This window comes from Phoxinus phoxinus, assembly GCF_949152265.1.
Source record: "Phoxinus phoxinus genome assembly, chromosome: 4".
NCBI classification, from domain to species: Eukaryota; Metazoa; Chordata; class Actinopteri; order Cypriniformes; family Leuciscidae; genus Phoxinus; species Phoxinus phoxinus.
The window spans coordinates 30,607,326-30,627,830 of NC_136879.1; the positions used below are offsets into that span (position 1 = coordinate 30,607,326).

The 20,505-nt window shown below is 38.2% G+C and overlaps 2 protein-coding genes across 3 annotated transcripts in view; both read left to right on the plus strand.

The window, feature by feature from the left end:
• Window positions 1-2,898: 2,898 nt before the first annotated feature.
• LOC306997831 (alpha-2-macroglobulin-like) lies at window positions 2,899-15,446 on the plus strand. Of its 2 annotated transcripts, XM_079611348.1 has the most exons (34): window positions 2,899-3,048; window positions 3,929-4,109; window positions 4,224-4,380; window positions 5,254-5,306; window positions 5,428-5,448; window positions 5,644-5,809; window positions 5,910-5,994; window positions 6,243-6,348; window positions 6,461-6,581; window positions 6,693-6,802; window positions 6,893-7,063; window positions 7,150-7,383; window positions 7,491-7,700; window positions 7,782-7,931; window positions 9,114-9,239; window positions 9,400-9,511; window positions 10,307-10,427; window positions 10,633-10,858; window positions 10,929-11,055; window positions 11,133-11,254; window positions 11,353-11,404; window positions 11,688-11,771; window positions 11,858-12,034; window positions 12,192-12,267; window positions 12,473-12,629; window positions 12,868-12,942; window positions 13,024-13,186; window positions 13,304-13,497; window positions 13,581-13,793; window positions 13,896-14,014; window positions 14,306-14,387; window positions 14,795-14,878; window positions 14,980-15,085; window positions 15,195-15,446. In XM_079611348.1, the coding sequence occupies exons 1-34, from the start codon at window positions 2,963-2,965 to the stop codon at window positions 15,233-15,235; spliced, it is 4,308 nt and encodes a 1,435-aa protein (XP_079467474.1). In that variant the 5' UTR covers window positions 2,899-2,962; the 3' UTR covers window positions 15,236-15,446. The 2 variants fall into 2 exon arrangements, 1 of the variants encoding a protein (XP_079467474.1); XR_013797456.1 differs by lacking the exons at window positions 13,896-14,014; window positions 14,980-15,085; window positions 15,195-15,446.
• A 3,741-nt stretch (window positions 15,447-19,187) lies between these two features.
• LOC306997835 (alpha-2-macroglobulin-like) overlaps window positions 19,188-20,505 on the plus strand; it is a 37,057-nt gene continuing 35,739 nt past the window's right edge. The window contains exon 1 of the mRNA XM_079611353.1: window positions 19,188-19,322. Within this exon, the coding sequence (XP_079467479.1) occupies window positions 19,237-19,322 (86 nt within the window). The 5' untranslated portion in view covers window positions 19,188-19,236. The remainder of the gene's footprint in view (window positions 19,323-20,505) is intronic.

Below are 20,505 nucleotides of genomic sequence, written 5' to 3' on the forward strand. Positions count from 1 at the left end.
CATTGAACGAAACACTTAGTTCAGAATACATTATATTCAAGGAAATTAATAAAAGAAACACAAGAATTAATGGATTGAAATATGTATACCAGCTGCAAATCACACACAAAAGATTTCAAAACCAGATAAAAAAGAAACTAATACACAACCATGCAGGGCTGAAGGACATCTACCTTGGGAACCCCTGCTAAAAGTGGCCTTAAAACACACACACACACACACGGTGAATCACAGCTCTCAGGTGACCGAGAGACCCCACTACCACAGCACCAGGACACCCGCGTAAGTGGCCCTCAGCTCCTGCATGAAGATACAAAAGAAGTTACTATCAATACTATACACAAGAAAATTCAGTCATTACTCACCCACCTCATGTCATTCCAAACCCGTAAGTCTTCGTTCATCTTCGGAACACAAATTAAGATATTTTTGATGAAATCCGATGGCTCAGGGGGGCTCCATTGATAGCTAGTAATTAACTCGTTGAAGGCCAAGAGAGGTAGGAAAGACATCTTTAAAATAGTCCATGTGACTACAGTGGTTCAACTTTATGAAGCTGAACCGTGACTTTTTTTTTATGAAGCGACAAGAATACATTTTGTGCGCCAAAATAAATAAATAACGAATTTATTAAAAAAATTCTTCCCTTCCTCACGAGAGCACCACGGCGCATGAGTGTGGGGCTGATTGGCATTCTGACAGTTGTTTACAAGCAGAGGAAGACACACACTTAACATAAAACAGTTCATAACTATGTTAGGGGGTAACAGTTAAAAGACCCGAGACCAGATATGATGAAAGAAGACCAGGAATCGTGAATTTCAATCAAAAAGATAAAAATTTACTGAAGAATAGTTTGCAGTTTCATCGGTAGAGCGACCGTCAAAGTCTCACGAGGAGGTCGCAAGCCAAATCATACACCAATTATACCATTTTGCAAGGGCAAGCATAGCATTATCATACATCTGATTGGCTAAGAGAACATAAAATCCTAAACAATTTTACACATGTGAGCAGATATGGTGCCTATCGCCATTAGTCAAGATAGTTGTCGCCGATCCTTAGATTTAGGTCTGTGGTGACCTCGCAGGTTAGAGAAGGGCGCCTATGCGTCTGCGTGTTGTTGTCCCAAATGGTCAGGACCTACGTAGAAAATCAAACGCACACCCACACAGAACACCACCAAATAACATCACATCAAGGCTGAAGAGAGCTTGAGCTCCGTATTATCAATCCAGTTACCCAAAACATAGCGATAAAACATTTACTCAGTTTTACTCCTCAGGAAGAAAGGCAGTTAACTGGCGTTTGCTCTCTAGAGAAAATAGGCATGAAAGAATACATTTAATACAACAGGTGAAGCACTGTATAGCTTGACCATCTGTCCAGCGAAGAACCATTATGTGTCACCTTTTAGGATTCCTCCGTGAACCCCATTCTGCTGATCTCAGAGAAAGAGACCTCGTGGTTTACATGGACTACGTGCATTACGTGTCCTGCGTGCAAGGTCTTAGGCCAGGATTGGAATGCACCTAAAAGAACTGGTTACTTATCTCAACATGTTTTCAAAAGAAAAATATAATTTCACAAGCACACACAAAAAAAAAAAAATTATGTGATAATGCATATATTTGATTATTGATTTGTATAAAAGTAATGTAAGCATTCAAAAGGATATATATATATATATACAGAGAACTAAGAGAGATAGAAGAGGCTGCAACACAGCCACAAGCTTCTGAAAGACAGAGATCAGTGGAGAGCTGATGGTGTAGATGTCATCAGTGCCAAGCGATGCCTACTGAACAGGAGAGTGTGTGCTGCATCGATTGTGATATTGTCATGCCACATCTTGAAAGTTTGGATAATTCAGACGATGAGACAACATACAGTATGCATCTCGCTGTATAACAGGATCCTGGCTTTCCACACGCATGCGTCGTGGTGCTCTGGTGAACGCGTGTCGGAGACTGATACGGAAGAGAAGAAATTGTTGAATAAAGTCGTTATTTTTTATTTATTTCTGCTGAACAAAAAGTATTCTCGTCGCTTCATAAAATTAAGGTTGATCCACTTTAGTCACAAAGGACTGTTTTAACGATGTCTTTCCTACCTTTCTGAGCCTTCAAAATGTAAAAAAAATTGCAGTCTATGGACTGCGCACCTGCCGTGTGTCGCACCTGCCGATCTGCATATCCATACAATGTTAATAACAATATTTTTACTAACATTACTAGTGGATCCCAGGCAGAAAAACAAACATGGTAAATATCATGGTGTATAATCTCAAGTAAAATGATCATTTAATTGCTCATAATAGATTTACTTGACATATTTTAATGATACAATCTTTTCAGACCCCTTATTAGAAGGGGCCAAGTAGTTTGCAAATATAAACAAACACAGTAACTCTCTCACTCATTCTTGACCCTTGATTTCAGTATTGATTGTTTTCAGGAAACAGGTCAGTGGCGTGTTTGTTTTCTATGTATGAGCCTAAAGTTTGTTCAGATGATATGATGTGTATATTTTACTATTTTCTACAGAAAAATAGTACAACAGATCTACTTTAACTGCAAATGCATTAGTATAAAAAATAAAACATTGAATATTTTCTTATATAGGCCTAATGGCACCATAAATGCATTCACTTTTGAGTTGTTAAACTGTTAACGGAACTCTCTGTTTTGTAAAGAGTCTGTGTATTAGTAGTTATTATAATAATGTATATCATTTATATTTTACCGCATGCCTGAATACTATTTTTAATATTAGTCTCAAATGTATTTTTAAGGCTTTAGTAGCCTAGTGCTAATTTAGCTAAAGTTTTCAAACTGCGTTGCCTATTGTTGAATAATTAATCAGATGATCAATAAAAGTGTTTTGAAGGACCTCCTTTAGCATGAGAGTCCCTTTAAAAGAGACGGTCCAGTTTATCTCATGACCTGGATGATCGCTCGTCATGACTCTGAATATTAGCTGCTGTTGGAAAGGACTCCTTCTGCTCTCTTTCCTCCTGATCTGTGTCGATGGACAAACATCCGGGCCGTAAGTTTTTAACAATTTTTGCTAAGTAAAGTGTTTTGCTCAGCCTTCTCTGCTGGCCCTGTCAAAATCAAATATATATATTTTTTCATAATTAAATTAAATTGTGTCTTAACATAAATTCAAGATTATAAGTACGTTAAACGATTTCCAGAAAGAATATGGTTATTTTTTGTGAGTCTGAGCTAGATTTATTTTATTATTTTTTGTAATCTAAACGCAGCTCCAGCTCTATAGATAAAGCTATTAATGCACAAGCTTATTACAAAAAAATACTGTAGAGATCGGAGAAAATGATTGACTCAATTAACAGTTTTAATGCTCTTTTAGCACCTGTGTGGCCGATGCTCTTGCCAGCGAATCTCTAACTTCTTCAAACATATCTTTTCCCCCCGCCCCAGCCCACACCACACATAACTGCGCAGGCTTGTTCTTCAGAAGAACAGTCAGTCACCAGAACACATTAACACATGAAAGAATGCATTTAGATCGCACCTGATATTGAACATATATAGGTCTTTTTAGACTTGCTACAATACCGTAAATGGCCTATATGTTGTTGTGTAAGATAAGTCTTGATGATTGAATTCTTTATTGATTGAACATCTGTGTTGCACATTATAAGTTTGCTGTTTGAAAGACAACTTAAGCAAGGCATGTATAACACCATTCATAATTAATGACAATGTAGGCCTATTTTCAAGAGCAATATTGTTCTGAATAAACATACAATTCACCAGACTTCATTACACAGTTTGCTCTTGTATTCTCACTTCTCAAATAATTGATCTAGCAAATTAACTTGATTTATTTTCACTCCCAGTTAAAAAAAAATTGTGTTTCTTATTGTATCTAACCACATTCTATGATCATCTTTCAACAGATCTTTCATGGTGACGTTTCCTGCAGTGATCGGGTCTGGATCTGAGGCCAAACTGTGTGCAAGTCTTCTCAAGCCCAATGAAAGCCTTGTCATGAACATTTATCTGGTTCATGGTAACCAGAGCACTTTACTGCTGCAGGAGAAAGCTGAGGAAGAGTTTCACCGCTGCTTTAACTTCAAGGTCTGCCATCAAAACATTGGCTACACATGATGATTATTATCAAATCTGTTTCATCACGATGCATCTAGTTTTTGTGATGGCAGTTTGTAAATACAGTATATTATTTCTCATCAGGCTCCTCTGGTCGAAGCAGAATCAGTGCAGAAAATGAAGGTCGAACTGCAGGGAGAAACTTTCAAGATGACTGAAGAGAGAAAAGTCATGTTCAAGCCTTACCATCCTCTGACCTTTATCCAGACTGATAAACCCATCTATATTCCAGGACAGACAGGTGAGCTTTGAATGTCTCAAAGGCTAAACCTCAGTAAATAATGCTGGTGTCACTGACATCTAAACCCTGATCCCCGCTGATGTAACACATATACATTAAGTAAAGCTCACTCGCTATGATCATGCAATGAGCTGATGATCAAAAATTACAAATGTTGCACAAACCAGCAGATGGTAAAAGAGTATGAAGTAAACTGTTTAATGGATTTACAAACTTAAACAGAAAAGATGAGCAGAAGAAAAGTTAAGGAAAGAAGATAAGGATTGAGTAGCTTTGAAATCTAACAGCTTTGGAAACACAAGAATGGTCATCTAGTGTGTGTTTGAACAATCCCCTCCGATTCAAACATATATTCAGCCTAAATACTGTAATTACAAATAACTGATAATGTAAATAACTTTATATCATTATCTGTATGACTTTATTTGATAAGAAATCTAGAGATACTATAGATCAGGGGTGTTCTTGACGAGCCACTGCAGAGTTTAGCTTTAAACTTAATTAAATGTCAGGATCAGGTCTCCAGCTAATAAAGTCCTTCAGGTTTATCTGAAATCTACAGGTCTGTGTGTTGAAGCAGGGTTGGGACTGTTTGACACTTCTGCTATAGATCTTTACATGTAATAATAGCTGTCTGGTGTAGGCCTACTTGATTCTAACTGGTCAGCTGGTGCAAACTGGTCAGAAATTCTTGTAAAATTATGGCTAAAACATCAGGCTGCTGTGACAGTCGAATTCAGCAGGTTCAAATCGCAGCAGAATACAGTTGTCAGCTCTGCATTTGAGTGAAATACTGACTGTAAGCGTAGTCCCTTACATAAGAGCTGAAGACGCATTATTTATTTATTTTAAATACGCATTTTTATTTTACAGTGAACTTCAGAGTTGTTACCATGGATACAAACTTTGCACCCCTTGATCAGCAGGTCTGATGTGTTTATCTTGCATCTTTATTGCCCTTGTTTTCTCTTGCATTTTTGAATACATGTTTGATAAATAAACAAATCTTTTGCTTTTAATCTTTAACTACTATTTGCTCTTTTACAGTATAGTACAGTGGTTCTTGAGGTAAGAACACAAAACCCTCTGTGCAGTCATAACTAACACACCTTTTACATCTTATTAATCTTATAAATCTAAAATTCTGTTATATTTGGAATTATTGTATTTTCAGAAGGCTAATTATAATTTTTTTTCATTGATAGTCAGGATATGTGTAGCTGACTGTAACTGAATATCTGAATTGTCTCTGGTATTAAACAGGACAGTAGAGGTAACCGGATTGGTCAATGGACAAATGTTTCTTCTACAAGGTGGATTTTGCAGCGCTCTTATGAATTAAACCCAGAGGCCCGTCAAGGCATGTACAAACTGAAGGCCTTTATTGGTGACAGGATGATCTCACATGATTTTGAGGTGAAAAAATATGGTAAGTCATTAAAACAAATGATTTGGATGGGAAGAGTTTTAATATGTTTGTATAATAATATCTAATTTGACGACTAATTACTCTAATTTCTGACTTCTAGTTTTGCCTAAGTTTGAAGTTACTGTAAAAGGGCCAAATGAAGTGAGTGTTGAAGAAGAGGAACTGATAATAGAGGTTTGCGGAAAGTGAGTGGTTTTTATTTTATTTCCTGCATTAAGAGAGCAGTATAGCATGTGATATGTGCTTCTGATGTAATTTGGAAGTTACCCACATGCTATTTATGCAAGTTACTTTGATTTAATTGTTAATTGTATTCTTTCTTTTTAAATAGTTTTTACTTTGGGGTCAGTTATTTACTGTAATCCCCATCCTAATATATTAGTTGCTTAACTCAACCCTGGTTTGTAGATCAGTTGATTGTGCCTTTTCACAGATACACTTATGGACAGCCTGTACCTGGTAAATCATGGGTGAAAGTGTGCCGTAATAAGATGTCCTACTATTACACCAATCCAGTGTGTTTAGAGGAAACCATTGAGGTATGTGAGTTGAAACACAGTACAAGTAATTGCATCTTTACTTTCCTCCATTTATCCAGTTAAACCACTCTTTAGTTAATATGCTATGTTTGCGTTCATTCATTATAATTAGATGAAAAAGACAGGCTGTGCCATCCACACATTAGATACATCAGTCTTTTTAAACGCCACACTAAAGGATAGGCTGGAGAATTCTCTTCGTGTTGAGGCAATGGTTACAGAAGAAGGAACAGGTGAGCTGCTGGATTTGGTCAGATCCCATTACCTATATTTCTTGAACTTCAAATTTTTAGTTTTACTTTTATTTTAATGAATATTTATTTTTGTGTTTTTACTGTTTACAGAGATCACCATGACAAAATCTGAATCTGTAACTCTCACTTATGAAATTGGTAAAGCCACATTTACTGAGCTGCCCAAAACATATGAACATGGATCAGTTATAGAAGGAAAAGTAAGTCTAAAATCAGTGTGTCTGTTTAACACCATTTATTTGTACGGAATTATTAATTAATTTATTCCTTCAAAATCTTATTTTTAACAGATCAAAGTCTCAAATTTCAAAGGCGCACCAATTCAAAACAAAGAGGTTTATCTTATGGAGGGTGACATTTGGTCCCCAAAACTGCTCCTAAATCTCACTACAGACAGCGATGGACTGGCCAGCTTCTCTTTTAATACATCCAGTCATTCTAAACGTGATATTAAGCTGATTGTAAGAGAGATTTGTGTTCACTTAGTTTTTTTGTGTTCTCTGAAGACTTCAATTGCATGAGTTATTTCTGATTCTTTGTTATTCAGGCAAGTGTCTCTCAATTGGACCGTTTTTATGGGCACGACGAGCCTTACTTCTCTACTGAAGAAAAAACAGTTCAGCTCTTCCCGTCTGCCACTCCATACACCCCAACACTAAGTGAACTGATTATAGAGAATACTGAGCAACCATTAAAGTGTGACTCTGAGTTTACAGCCACCATCAAGTATTATTTTATTGGAGAGACTGTTGAAGACTTCAAAACGGACATTGTCTATATGGTGAGAACATGTGCAGTATTTATATTATTACAGAGATGTTTTAGTTTAACAGTATTATTAGGCTGCACTAGTCAGTTAGTTATTAGAGTGTCATCTGTCTGTTTCAGGTCTTGTCCAGAGGAGTGATCGTTCATCATGGATATGAGAAGATTGAAGTGAAGTCTTCAAATGGATCAAGTGGCACAGTGTCGTTCAAACTGTCTGTTGGTTCAGATCTGGCTCCTGTACTGCAGATTCTGGCATACTGTGTTCTGCCCAGTGAAAATGTTGTTGCTAGTAGCAAAAATTTCGACATTGAAAAGTGTTTCAAAAACAAGGTATGCATTTGTAGCTTTAGAAATGAGCCTCTTTACTGTATTACTGATTCTAAAATAAACCCTATTCACTGTATGTCACAGGTGTCTCTGCAGTTTTCTCCTGCTAAAGCGGTTCCTGGTGAGGAAAACACTCTCCAGCTCTCAGCTCAGCCTGGTTCACTGTGCGGCCTCAGTGCTGTAGATCAGAGCGTCCTGATCCTGAAGTCAGGAAAACGTCTGGATGCTGACAAGGTGTAGATGCTTTAAGATTCGGTATTGATTAACTGCGTCTTCATAGTGGGAATCTGCATTGTGATTCGTCTCGTGTGCTGTTCCCTGAAAAGCGTGAACGAGATGCTGCGCTGCTTTTCAGCATTTTGTGTGTGACCAGCTGCAAAAAAATGTTTTAAACACGCCAACGAAATTGCCCTTGAACTTGGCAGCCTCTGACGGTGATGTCATTGGAATGCGCTCTTGTCAGAGGCTATGAATAAATGTGAAACAGGTGCGTTTTCAGGTTTCTTTTGTCTGAAGAGACATCCTTTCGTTCCCGCTTTTTCAGGGAACTCACAGTCCTGCACTGCTTTTCAGCGTTTATTGGAACAAGAATACCAACACCGCCACACTGGAGGTGTCTGGACCCCTCACGGTTGTGTAGAGTGAGCTCACAAGAACGAAAGAGGCCTCAAACATGATTTTGGGATGTTGACACCAGGACATGTGATCCCGGAGCCACATGATCATCAAATCTATAGAATCTAATGAATGTATGCAGGGAGGACCAGCATACGTACTTGCTGCAAGGGGGCGCCCCAAGGCGAGCCAGAAGCAGCTTAACCGAAAACCTTTCGCTATGCTCGCACTAGCCTTGTTCCAACGCACGGGCAGCATGCTCTTTTCCAAAACAGAACTGAGGTGTGTCGTTCATTCAGCCAAGGGCCATGAACATGGAGACACACTGTCTGCTTTGACTCGTAATTTCCCTCTTCTTTCGCTTCACACACAGAGAGAACATTTCTGCACACTGCCAGTTGAAGTCTAACTCCTAACAAGAGTGACAGACAAAGAGGTGAAGCACACAGACAAACGCAGTATGATCTCTTCAGACAAAGAAACCTGAAAACGCACCTGTTTCAGATTTATTTATAGCCTCTGACGAGAGCGCATTCCAATGACGTCACCGTCAGAGGCTGCCTAGTTTCGCAGCTGGTCACACAGTGTATTCCCAAAAGCACTGCAGGATTGATAGTAGATTTTGAAAGGGAACTAGTGATAATAGACATTAGATATTACTGCTATGATTAATCTGTTTAAGCTGACATCCCTATCTCAGGAGATAATTTTTTTCACCAAAATGGAATTCAACTTTTGTTGGAAAATATAGGAATTACTTAGATATCATACTGATAGTGTGTGAACATGGTCCCGTCACAGGTCTTCAACTTGCTGCCAGTGCAGTCGGGGTCAGATTATCCTTATACTGTTGAAGATGAGCAGGAGTGTCTGCATGTGAGACCCCGTCGAGCCGTGGCGACAGAAAACACCTATAAATCCTTAAAGGTAACGGGGATTATATGTGGCAGTGCACTAGATAATGATTGGGAGAGAATATACTGCATAAATGAGTAAATGCATAATAAGCATTCTTGATTATACTGACAATAAAAAGTCATTTTTATTTTCATGACTTTTATTGTGGTTCATCATTATCATTTGACAGAGAGTGGGATTGAAGATGGCAACAAATTTGGTTGTGCGAATCCCTCAGTGTCTGTCATACAGAGGCTTGATGTATCACCACCGACACTATGGTATAGGACACCATGGTATAGGTACTGTTATTACAATCTGTTGTGGCAAAACAATATTTAACAAACCAGCATTCCCAGGCAAAGGAGACGTCACGATTCAAATTGTATTTAAAAGAAAATATAAATTTATTCTTGCAAGAATAGTTCCCATTCTAGCCACACATGCCAGCTGCAGGCTGGGGTGAGACCCCAGCTGCAGGCTGGGGTGAGACCCCAGCCTTCACAGACCGTTTGCAGGCAGAGTGAGACCCAGATCAGGCTTGGCTGGTAGTTTTTATAATGTTCTCATCAAAGCATTCTTTAAACACCCACCCCAAAGGGCAGGAGCTGAGGAACCCCCATGGTCGTCTTAACCCCTCCCTAGCCTGGGGTCTCCTCAGTGTCACACACACACAGCTGTATCAACGTTACAACATAAAGCTCAAAATACAGCACACGTCATTCATTTGTTAAATCATTGAGAAAACAAAATAAGAAATAAAAGATTAAAATTGCTACTACAAATCCAAACTGTAATGTTTTAATATGTAGGTGCTTGTTATGAAATATATTTTAAAAAATGAAATGTTTAATTTGTGAAATTGTGAAACTTGTACAATTCATACAAATTACAATTCAAAAATGATACTGATGTAGTAGAAAAAAATGTCTGGGGTTATTAGTTAACTTTGAATCAGTGTTATAGTTGGTATAGCTTTAAAATACTAACAATAAAAAATAAATAAATGAAACTATAATTTTTTTTTACAACAATAAAATTGACTTTTGACGTGCTTTTCACGTACATATCACTACAAAATATCACTTTTTTTCCAGTGATGGAAAGTACTATGCTGATGTCTCCATCACGGCATGATGGTTTTGACAGAAATTCTCCAGCAGTGACGATTCGGACCGTCTTTCCAGAAACGTGGATCTGGGAACTTGCTGAAGTGGGGTATGTAAAATGTAATCAGTATTTAACGTGTGTATCACATTTAACATCATATTTATCTTATTACTCCTCTTTAAAACTTAATCTCCCCTCTCACCCACACACGACAGAACATATCTTGCTTGCTTTGCAGACTCTGAATCCATTTTTTTTTTAATGTGATTCTGAGTCAGAATCAAATATGCCTATTGTTGTAATTCCTCCGCAGGGACTCTGGATCAGCTCAGGTTCCTGTCACGGTTCCTGACACCATCACCTCTTGGGAGACGGAGGTCTTCTGTCTGTCCTCTGAAGGTCTGGGTCTCCCTCCTCCTGCTCAGCTGACAGTTTTCCAGCCCTTCTTCCTGGAGCTCTCTCTGCCTTACTCCATCATCCGTGGGGAGATCTTTGAGCTGAAGGCCACTGTCTTCAACTATCTGTCCAAGTGCATCATGGTGAGATTTCAGACTCAGTCTAATCAAATCATATCAAATATGCCACTAATCATGTGTGGTTGATTGACAGGTTAAAGTGACTCCAGCTCCGTCCACAGACTACACTCTCAAAGCCTCCTCTGATGATCAGTATTCCTCCTGTCTATGTGCTAATGGAAGAAAAACCTTTAAATGGATCCTCACTCCTTCTGTTCTTGGTGAGTTTTCCAGTCTGAATCATTGTTTCTCAGTGTTTGTGTCTGTTGTATCTTCACGCACATATCTTGTGTTTTAGGAGTCTTGAATATTACAGTCAGTGCAGAGGCAGAGGCGTCCCAGACTGTGTGTGACAATGAGATTGTGAGCGTCCCAGAGAGAGGACGCATTGACACGGTCACACGAAGTCTGCTTGTACAGGTCAGCGCACGTCAAATGTCTCATAGATGTCATTTACCCTTTATCATAATGCTGTTTATGTCAGTATGATGTGTTGATGTGATTGTTTTATGCTGCAGGCGGAAGGAACTGAAAAGACAGAGACTCAAAGCTTGTTACTGTGTCCAAAGGGTTAGTCTGCAAATATTTAATATATTTTGGTGTACAAGCACTGATAATGTTGTAACTCTTTCGCTTTTGTTCAGTTTTTTGGGGGACAGAGCAATGACGCTTTTTCAACGGACAAAAATTTGCTCAAAGAATTTTGACGCGTCAATATGTTTGGCATGTTTGTAAAGATTAATTAGCCCTTTATCTAGCATAAAAGACATTTTCAGGACACACCAAATTTGAGGACCAATAGACGGAGCTAAAATATACCAAAAAACAAAATATACTCATGTCTGGTTTGTAGGTGACAGTCTCTCAGAGGAAGTGGCTCTGACTCTCCCTAAAGATGTGATAGAGGGATCAGCCAGATCCTCTGTTTCAGTCATTGGTAACACTTACAAATACAAGCAGAAATGAGGAGATTCGGTTTGGACTTATAAAATGTAGTGAGTTTCATTTGTGTATGGTTTATAGGAGACATATTGGGTCGTGCACTGAGGAATCTTCACGGATTATTACGGATGCCGTACGGCTGTGGAGAGCAAAACATGGCGGTTCTTTCTCCCAATATTTACATTCTGCAGTATCTGGAGAACACAGAGCAGCTCACCTCAGCCATCCGAGAGAGAGCCACAGGCTTCCTGAAGAGCGGTGAGAGACATAAATCATTTCAAGCAAATACTGATTGTTTGATAGCAAAATACATTTTTCAACACAAATGAATTTCATTCAGTGAAGTTGAATAATCTGACACATTGAATCAACCCAAACAAACTGTTGAAGTGTTAACCATTATTACACTAAACAGGATACCAGAGACAAATGAACTACAAGCATTTTGATGGATCATACAGCACATTTGGTTATGGTGATGGAAATACATGGTAAATTTATTTTCACTTTTACTTTTGTTAAACAGAAATAATATCAAGGTAATTTACAATAATAAACCCAAGAGGCTGGTATGAAAAAACACATTTAAAAATGTATCTCTTAGTTCAAATAATTTGTTTTTGTTTTATATTTATGAGAATGAAATTAATTAAAAAACCTGATGATTTTTTTAAATTGTATTTTCCACACCACCAGGTTGACTGCCTTTGTGCTGAGGTCTTTTGGCAGAGCACAGAAATACATATTTATTGACCCAGAAATTATTCAGGGTGCAAAGAATTGGTTAATAAGCAGACGGGATTCAGACGGCTGTTTTATCCAGCAGGGAAGCTTGTTCAACAACAGAATGAAGGTCTGTCAACTTCTGTCTATCTATATCTCTCTATCTCTCTTTCTATCTAGAACACCATAGCAACCACCTAGAAATGGTCTAGTAACTATCTAGAAAACCTGGAATCTTAGACCTGTAAATGTTTAAGCTTTTTAAAAACATTTAGATGTTCTCAAGTCAACATCAAAGTTTATAATTGAACTTTCCTTTAGTTGTTTGAGTGTTGCTTTATTAATCCTTCATTTCTCATATATTCCAGGGTGGAGTGAAAGATAATGTGACCATGACTGCCTACATTACTGCATCATTGCTTGAACTGGAAACTCCAGTCACAGTAAGTTCATCTTCAGGAAACACGGTATAAACTCATAGAAAAATGACACTCACAGTGTGTGTTTCTCTGTTTTTGTCACAGGATCCTGTCGTCAGTAAAGGTTTGTCATGCTTGAGGTCCGTCATTGAGGATGTCAAAAACATTTACACCACTGCTCTGCTCGCCTACACTTTCAGTCTGGCTAAAGACACGGACACTCGACAGCAGCTTTTCAAGAAACTGGAGGATGTTGCTATTTCAGACGGTAAGAGGTTTGAGGTTTTGAGGTTTGTTTCTGATGACTTTCTGTTGTCTTTTATGGCTGTCCTATTTATTTTTTTATCATGCTCATTGAGTTACGTGTGTGTCTTCTGTCCTCAAGGGTCTGATCTCCACTGGTCTCAGTCTGCATCTGCTGATGACTCTGATTCTCTGGCAGTGGAGATCAGCTCATATGTGCTGCTAGCTGTTCTCTCTGCAGATTCAGTCTCTACAGCTGATCTGGGATATGCTAACAGGATTGTCAGCTGGCTTGTGAAGCAGCAGAATGCCTATGGAGGATTCTCCTCCACACAGGTTACTCAAACTCCTCCAATCAAACACATTATTACTGGTGTGAATGAGTAAAAGTGACATTACTGAACACATTTGTTTCCCAGGACACAGTGGTGGCTCTTCAGGCTCTGTCTTTGTACGCCACCAAAGTGTTCAGCTCTGATGGCTCCAGCACAGTGACCGTACAGTCAGCAGGAGACACTCACCACTTTGATGTCAATCAGGACAACAAGTTACTGTACCAGGAGAAGCAGCTGCAGACCGTTCCAGCCAATTACAGCATTGAAGTGAAGGGCTCAACCTGTGTGTCTGTGCAGGTCTGTAGTGCGTTCAGCTTCATTTACTCACACTCACTTTCTTGGCATTGTGGTTATTCTGCTGTAAAAATGAATTATGAATATGTCTGTTGACTCTCTCAGATGGCTCAGTTCTACAACGTTCCCACTCCTACTGAAGCTAAAACATTGAGCATTGACGCTAAGATGGAGGGAGATTGCAAAACATTGGGACAAAATTTTATTTTGAATTTCATTGTCAAGTAAAAAAATCTATATTCAGTTCAAGTCAAAAGACTTGAACATGATTATGACTTAAGATTTACTAACAAATAAATATTTACTGAATATCATAACAAAAGCTATATAAACTGAAATGTCATATCTCATTATTTAAAACTGCAACACTAACTTGAGAAACAAGAAAGCATTTCTTTATTATTGACACATTATGAGTGATGAAAACTCTGCACGAGACTGGCTTTTGTTCTCGCTTATTTGAAAATGTATATGAGGTTTTTAAGAACCAAACCTTTTCATTTGCTCTTTTCCAGATACGATGGTCTACAGGAAAAGACTAACATGGTCATTGTGGATATTAAACTCTTATCTGGATTCACAGCTGATACATCAATGGTGTGTTTGAGTGATTCATCACAGAATGTGTAAAGTTTCTAGAGTTCACTATTTGGAAATTAAAGGGATACTTCACCGATTAGCATTAAGCTTTGTATCAGTAGAAATCCGGTAGTATTTTCAAATGACTGTGCCCCCCCTGATGTCCTCCTGAGACGAGAGATTTATGTATTTTTTGTCTAGAAAAAAATCCTCAGATGACCTTTTGCAGGTTGGGATGTCTGATTCTGGGAGTTGTTGTCTTTCATCCACATGAGCCAAAAATACATTATCTGGCTTTTCTCAGTCTAGACGGCACCAACTTCTAAAATAATTTCACATTTCTACTACATAAACGACCCAATTTAAATACACATTCATCTTTCCAGCGGTGAAGTATCCCTTTAACCCGCACTTTTTCCCCACAGCTTGGAACTTCTTCCAGAACATACGCACCACTTGTGGAACGGGTTGATTCTAAAGATGATCATGTCATTGTGTATTTGAAGGAGGTGAGAGAACAGCAACATTCATATGATTTTAAATTATTAGGTCGATCCATAAACCTTTTATCCGTAATGTCCATGACTAATGTGTTTGTTTCCTCCTGCAGATCCCACAAAATATTCCAATGAATTACCAGATAAAAATGAAACAGATTCTTCCAGTGAAGAATCTCAAGCCAGCTGTGGTCAAAGTGTATGATTACTACCAAACAAGTAAGATTTAATATGCCAGTGTTGAATGTTTTGATCATGCAATGCACAATATTTATTCAGATTTACAGGTTTCCAATTGTTGTATGAATGTGAACATCTTTTCTTTCAGGTGATCAGTCAGAGGCCGAGTACTCCTTTCACTGTGAATGAAGCTGCTGAAGTGAATCACCTCATAGTTCACCTTGGATAAAGATGTTTGAACACTCTAATGTTTATTATTACAATGTTAATTATTTATCCTGTGCAAAATTATTTCCAATATCACCCCAAATTAGAACAACCCCTCAAAATCAGTTTTTGGCCACGTCTCTTGAGAACATGACTATTCAATTCACAATGCATATGATTAATAAAAGTAATGAAAACAAGTCCTAGTGAGCTGGTTGGATTGTTGAATGTGTAGTAGTTACATGCTATGGCAACATTTTAGAATCAAGATATTTTATGATATCTTGTGAATTTGTTTTTATCTCAACTCTGCTTTTTCTAGTCTTCACACACTGTAAGAGGGCTATTTAGGTCCATTGTAGGTCCTCATGCTGTAGAAGATTTACTTTGTCCTTAATTTTTAACTGAACAGCAAACAACCAAAATATGAACCGATATAAAAAACAAATTGCCTCACCTAAAGTCATTGAGAGGTCAGAAACTTCACTCATCCCATCACAGCCAGGTAATCAGGAAAAGACAGACTATTATTCTTAAAAACCAGAAGAACTCACAATAACATATGACCAAACGGTTGCCGGAAAGAAAGAGTCAATTTCATCTAAAGGAATAATTAAAAAGAATATAATTGTTTTGTGTCGACTACGCCACCAAGGGACTTATACCCCAGGAACTCACTCAAAGCACAACGTTATCAACAAAGAAATGGCCAGAGACGTGGATTCCCCATAAAAAGAACACTTTTATTAATTCAATAAAAACTTCAGAAAAACTCCATTATAACACCCATCCCTTGATAGAGCATTGAACGAAACACTTAGTTCAGAATACATTATATTCAAGGAAATTAATAAAAGAAACACAAGAATTAATGGATTGAAATATGTATACCAGCAGCAAATCACACACAAAAGATTTCAAAACCAGATAAAAAAGAAACTAATACACAACCATGCAGGGCTGAAGGACATCTACCTTGGGAACCCCTGCTAAAAGTGGCCTTAAAACACACACACACACACACACACACACACACACACACACACACACACACACACACACACACACACACACACACACACACACACACACACACGGTGAATCACAGCTCTCTCAGGTGTCCGAGAGACCCCACTACCACAGCACCAGGACACCCGCGTAAGTGGCCCTCAGCTCTTGCATGAAGATACAAAAAGAAGTTAATATCAATACTATACACAAGAAAATTCAGTCATTACTCACCCACCTCATGTCGTTCCAAACCCGTACGTCTTCGTTCATCTTCGGAACACAAATTAAGATATTTTTGATGAAATCCGATGGCTCAGGGGGGGCTCCATTGATAGCTAGTAATTAACACGTTGAAGGCCAAGAGAGGTAGGAAAGACATCATTAAAATAGTCCATGTGACTACAGTGGTTCAACTTTATGAAGCTGAACCGTGACTTTTTTTTAATGAAGCGACAAGAATACATTTTGTGCGCCAAAAATTAATAAATAACGAATTTATTAAAAAATTTCTTCTCTTCCTCACGAGAGCACCACGGCGCATGAGTATGGGGCTGATTGGCGTTCTGACAGATGACCCGGAAACGGAGGGCTGTGTTTACAAGCAGAGGAAGACGCACGCTTAACATAAAACAGTTCATAACTATGTTAGGGGGTAACAGTTAAAAGACCCGAGACCAGATATGATGAAAGAAGACCAGGAGTCGTGAAGTTCAATCGAAAAGATAAAAATTTACTGAAGAATAGTTTGCAGTTTCATCGGTAGAGCGAGCGTCAAAGTCTCACGAGGAGGTCGCAAGCCAAGTCCACCTTACAAAAAATCATACACCAATTATACCATTTTGCAAGGGCAAGCATAGCATCATCATACATCTGATTGGCTAAGAGAACATAAAAACCTAAACAATTTTACACATGTGAGCAGATATGGTGCCTATCGCCATTAGTCAAGATAGTTGTCGCCGATCCTTAGATTTAGGTCTGTGGTGACCTCGCAGGTTAGAGAAGGGCGCCTATGTGTCTGTTTGTTGTTGTCCCAAATGGTCAGGACCTACGTAGAAAATCAAACGCACACCCACACAGAACACCACCAAATAACATCACATCAAGGCTGAAGAGAGCTTGAGCTCCGTATTATCAATCCAGTTACCCAAAACATAGCGATAAAACATTTACTCAGTTTTACTCCTCAGGAAGAAAGGCAGTTAACTGGCGTTTGCTCTCTAGAGAAAATAGGCATGAAAGAATACATTTAATACAACAGGTGAAGCACTGTATAGCTTGACCATCTGTCCAGCGAAGAACCATATCTGTCACCTTTTAGGATTCCTCCGTGAACCCCATTCTGCTGATCTCAGAGAAAGAGACCTCGTGGTTTACATGGACTTACGTGCATTACGTGTCCTGCGTGCAAGGTCTTAGGCCAGGATTGGAATGCACCTAAAAGAACTGGTTACTTATCTCAACATGTTTTCAAAAGAAAAATATAATTTCACAAGCACACACACAAAAAAAAAAATTATGTGATAATGCATATATTTGATTATTGATTTGTATAAAAGTAATGTAAGCATTCAAAAGGATATATATATATATATATCTGAAGAGACAAGGGATTTTGACCAACCCTTCAACTATGTCTGCAGATTTCGACACAGAGGATGAATTGCACTTTTTTGCACAACCTTACTTACCAGAATATACAGAGAACTAAAAGAGATAGAGGCTGCAACACAGCCACAAGCTTCTGAAAGACAGAGATCAGTGGAGAGCTGGTGGTGTAGATGTCATCAGTGCCAAGCGATGCCTACTGAACAGGAGAGTGTGTGCTGCATCGATTGTGATATTGTCATGCCACATCTTGAAAGTTTGGATAATTCAGACGATGAGACAACATACAGTATGCATCTCGCTGTATAACAGGATCCTGGCTTTTCCACACGCATGCGTCGTGGTGCTCTGGTGAACGCGTGTCGGAGACTGATACGGAAGAGAAGAAATTGTAGAATAAAGTCGTTATTTTTTATTTATTTCTGTTGAACAAAAAGTATTCTCGTCGCTTCATAAAATTAAGGTTGAACCACTTTAGTCACAAAGGACTGTTTTAACGATGTCTTTCCTACCTTTCTGAGCCTTCAAAATGTAAAAAAAAATTGCAGTCTATGGACTGCGCACCTGCCGTGTGTCGCACCTGCCGATCTGCATATCCATACAATGTTAATAACAATATTTTTACTAACATTACTAGTGCATCCCAGGCAGAAAAACAAACATGGTAAATATCATGGTGTATAATCTCAAGTAAAATGATCATTTAATTGCTCATAATAGATTTACTTGACTTATTTAAATGATACAATCTTTTCATACCCCATATTAGAAGGGGCCAAGTAGTTTCCAAATATAAACAAACACAGTAACTCTCTCACTCATTCTTGACCCTTGATTTCAGTATTGATTGTTTTCAGGAAACAGGTCAGTGGCGTGTTTGTTTTCTGTGTATGAGCCTAAAGTTTGTTCAGATGATATGATGTGTATATTTTACTATTTTCTACAGAAAAATAGTACAACAGATCTACTTTAACTGCAAATGCATTAGTATAAAAAATAAAACATTTAATATATTTTCTTATATAGGCCTAATGGCACCATAAATGCATTCAGTTTTGAGTTGTTAAACTGTTAACAAAACTCTCTGTTTTGTAAAGAGTCTGTGTATTAGTAGTAATTATAATAATGTATATCATTTATATTTTACCGCATGCCTGAATACTATTTTTAATATTAGTCTCAAATGTATTTTTAAGGCTTTAGTAGCCTAGTGCTAATTTAGCTAAAGTTTTCAAACTGCGTTGCCTATTGTTGAATCATTAATCAGATGATCAATACAAGTGTTTTGAAGGACCTCCTTTAGCATGAGAGTCCCTTTAAAAGAGACGGTCCAGTTCATCTCATGACCTGGATGATCGCTCGTCATGACTTTGAATATTAGCTGCTGTTGGAAAGGACTCCCTCTGCTCTCTTTCCTCCTGATCTGTGTCGATGGACAAACATCCGGGCCGTAAGTTTTTAACAATTGTTGCTAAGGAAAGTGTTTTGCTCAGCTGGGAGAGTGGTGTGCCGCCAGAGCCAGCTAACACAGTCTCACCCCAAAACGTCACATACTGACGGGTCTTGACCATACGGCAACATACGACGAAAAGGGTACCCCTATAACGTCCATGTGTGACGATTCGTGTATGGTTGGGTTTAGGTATGCGTTAGGGTACCGCTAGGAGGCGCTGCTGGTGCGCTTATGTCTGCGTCTCATTTTGACGTTATAGGGGTACCCTTTTCGTCGTATGTTGCCGTATGGTCAAGACCCGTCAGTATATGACGTTTTGGGGTGAGATCGAGCGCCCTGTCAAAATCAAAAATATATATTTTTTCATAATTAAATTAAATTGTGTCTTAACATAAATTCAAGATTATAAGTACGTTAAACGATTTCCAGAAAGAATATGGTTATTTTTTTTGTGAGTCTGAGCCAGATTTTTTTTTTATTATTTTTTGTAATCTAAACGCAGCTCCAGCTCTATAGCTAAAGCTATTAATGCACAAGCTTATTACAAAAAAATACTGTAGAGATCGGAGAAAATGATTGACTCAATTAACAGTTTTAATGCTCTTTTAGCACCTGTGTGGCCGATGCTCTTGCCAGCGAATCTCTAACTTCTTGAAACATATCTTTTTCCCCAGCCCCAGCCCACACCACACATAACTGCGCAGGCTCGTTCTTCAGAAGAACAGTCAGTCACCAGAACACATTAACACATGAAAGAATGCATTTAGATCGCACCTGATATTGAACATATATAGGTCTTTTTAGACTTGCTACAATACTGTAAATGGCCTATATGTTGTTGTGTAAGATAAGTCTTGATGATTTAATTCTTTATTGATTGAACATCTGTGTTGCACATTATAAGTTTGCTGTTTGAAAGACAACTTAAGCAAGGCATGTATAACACCATTCATAATTAATGACAATGTAGGCCTATTTTCAAGAGCAATATTGTTCTGAATAAACATGTCACACCGGAATGTGAAGTTCTTAATTTATACCAGCATTTAGTTTTCTCCACTGACAGGAAAAGGACAACAACCACTTCTTGAATTTATATAATTTATTTAATAAATATTTACTCACAATGATAAAATAGGCAACAGGATAAAAAAGCACAGTACAATTCCCCACAATTTAT

Coding starts and splice junctions, on each gene's coding strand:
- LOC306997831 (XM_079611348.1), top strand. CDS start 2,963: ATGACTCTGAATATTAGCTGCTGTTGGAAAGGACTCCTTCTGCTCTCT. Junction 7,932..9,113: donor AACGTCTGGATGCTGACAAG/GTGTAGATGCTT, acceptor GTCCCGTCACAG/GTCTTCAACTTGCTGCCAGT. Junction 13,794..13,895: donor CAACCTGTGTGTCTGTGCAG/GTCTGTAGTGCG, acceptor TGACTCTCTCAG/ATGGCTCAGTTCTACAACGT.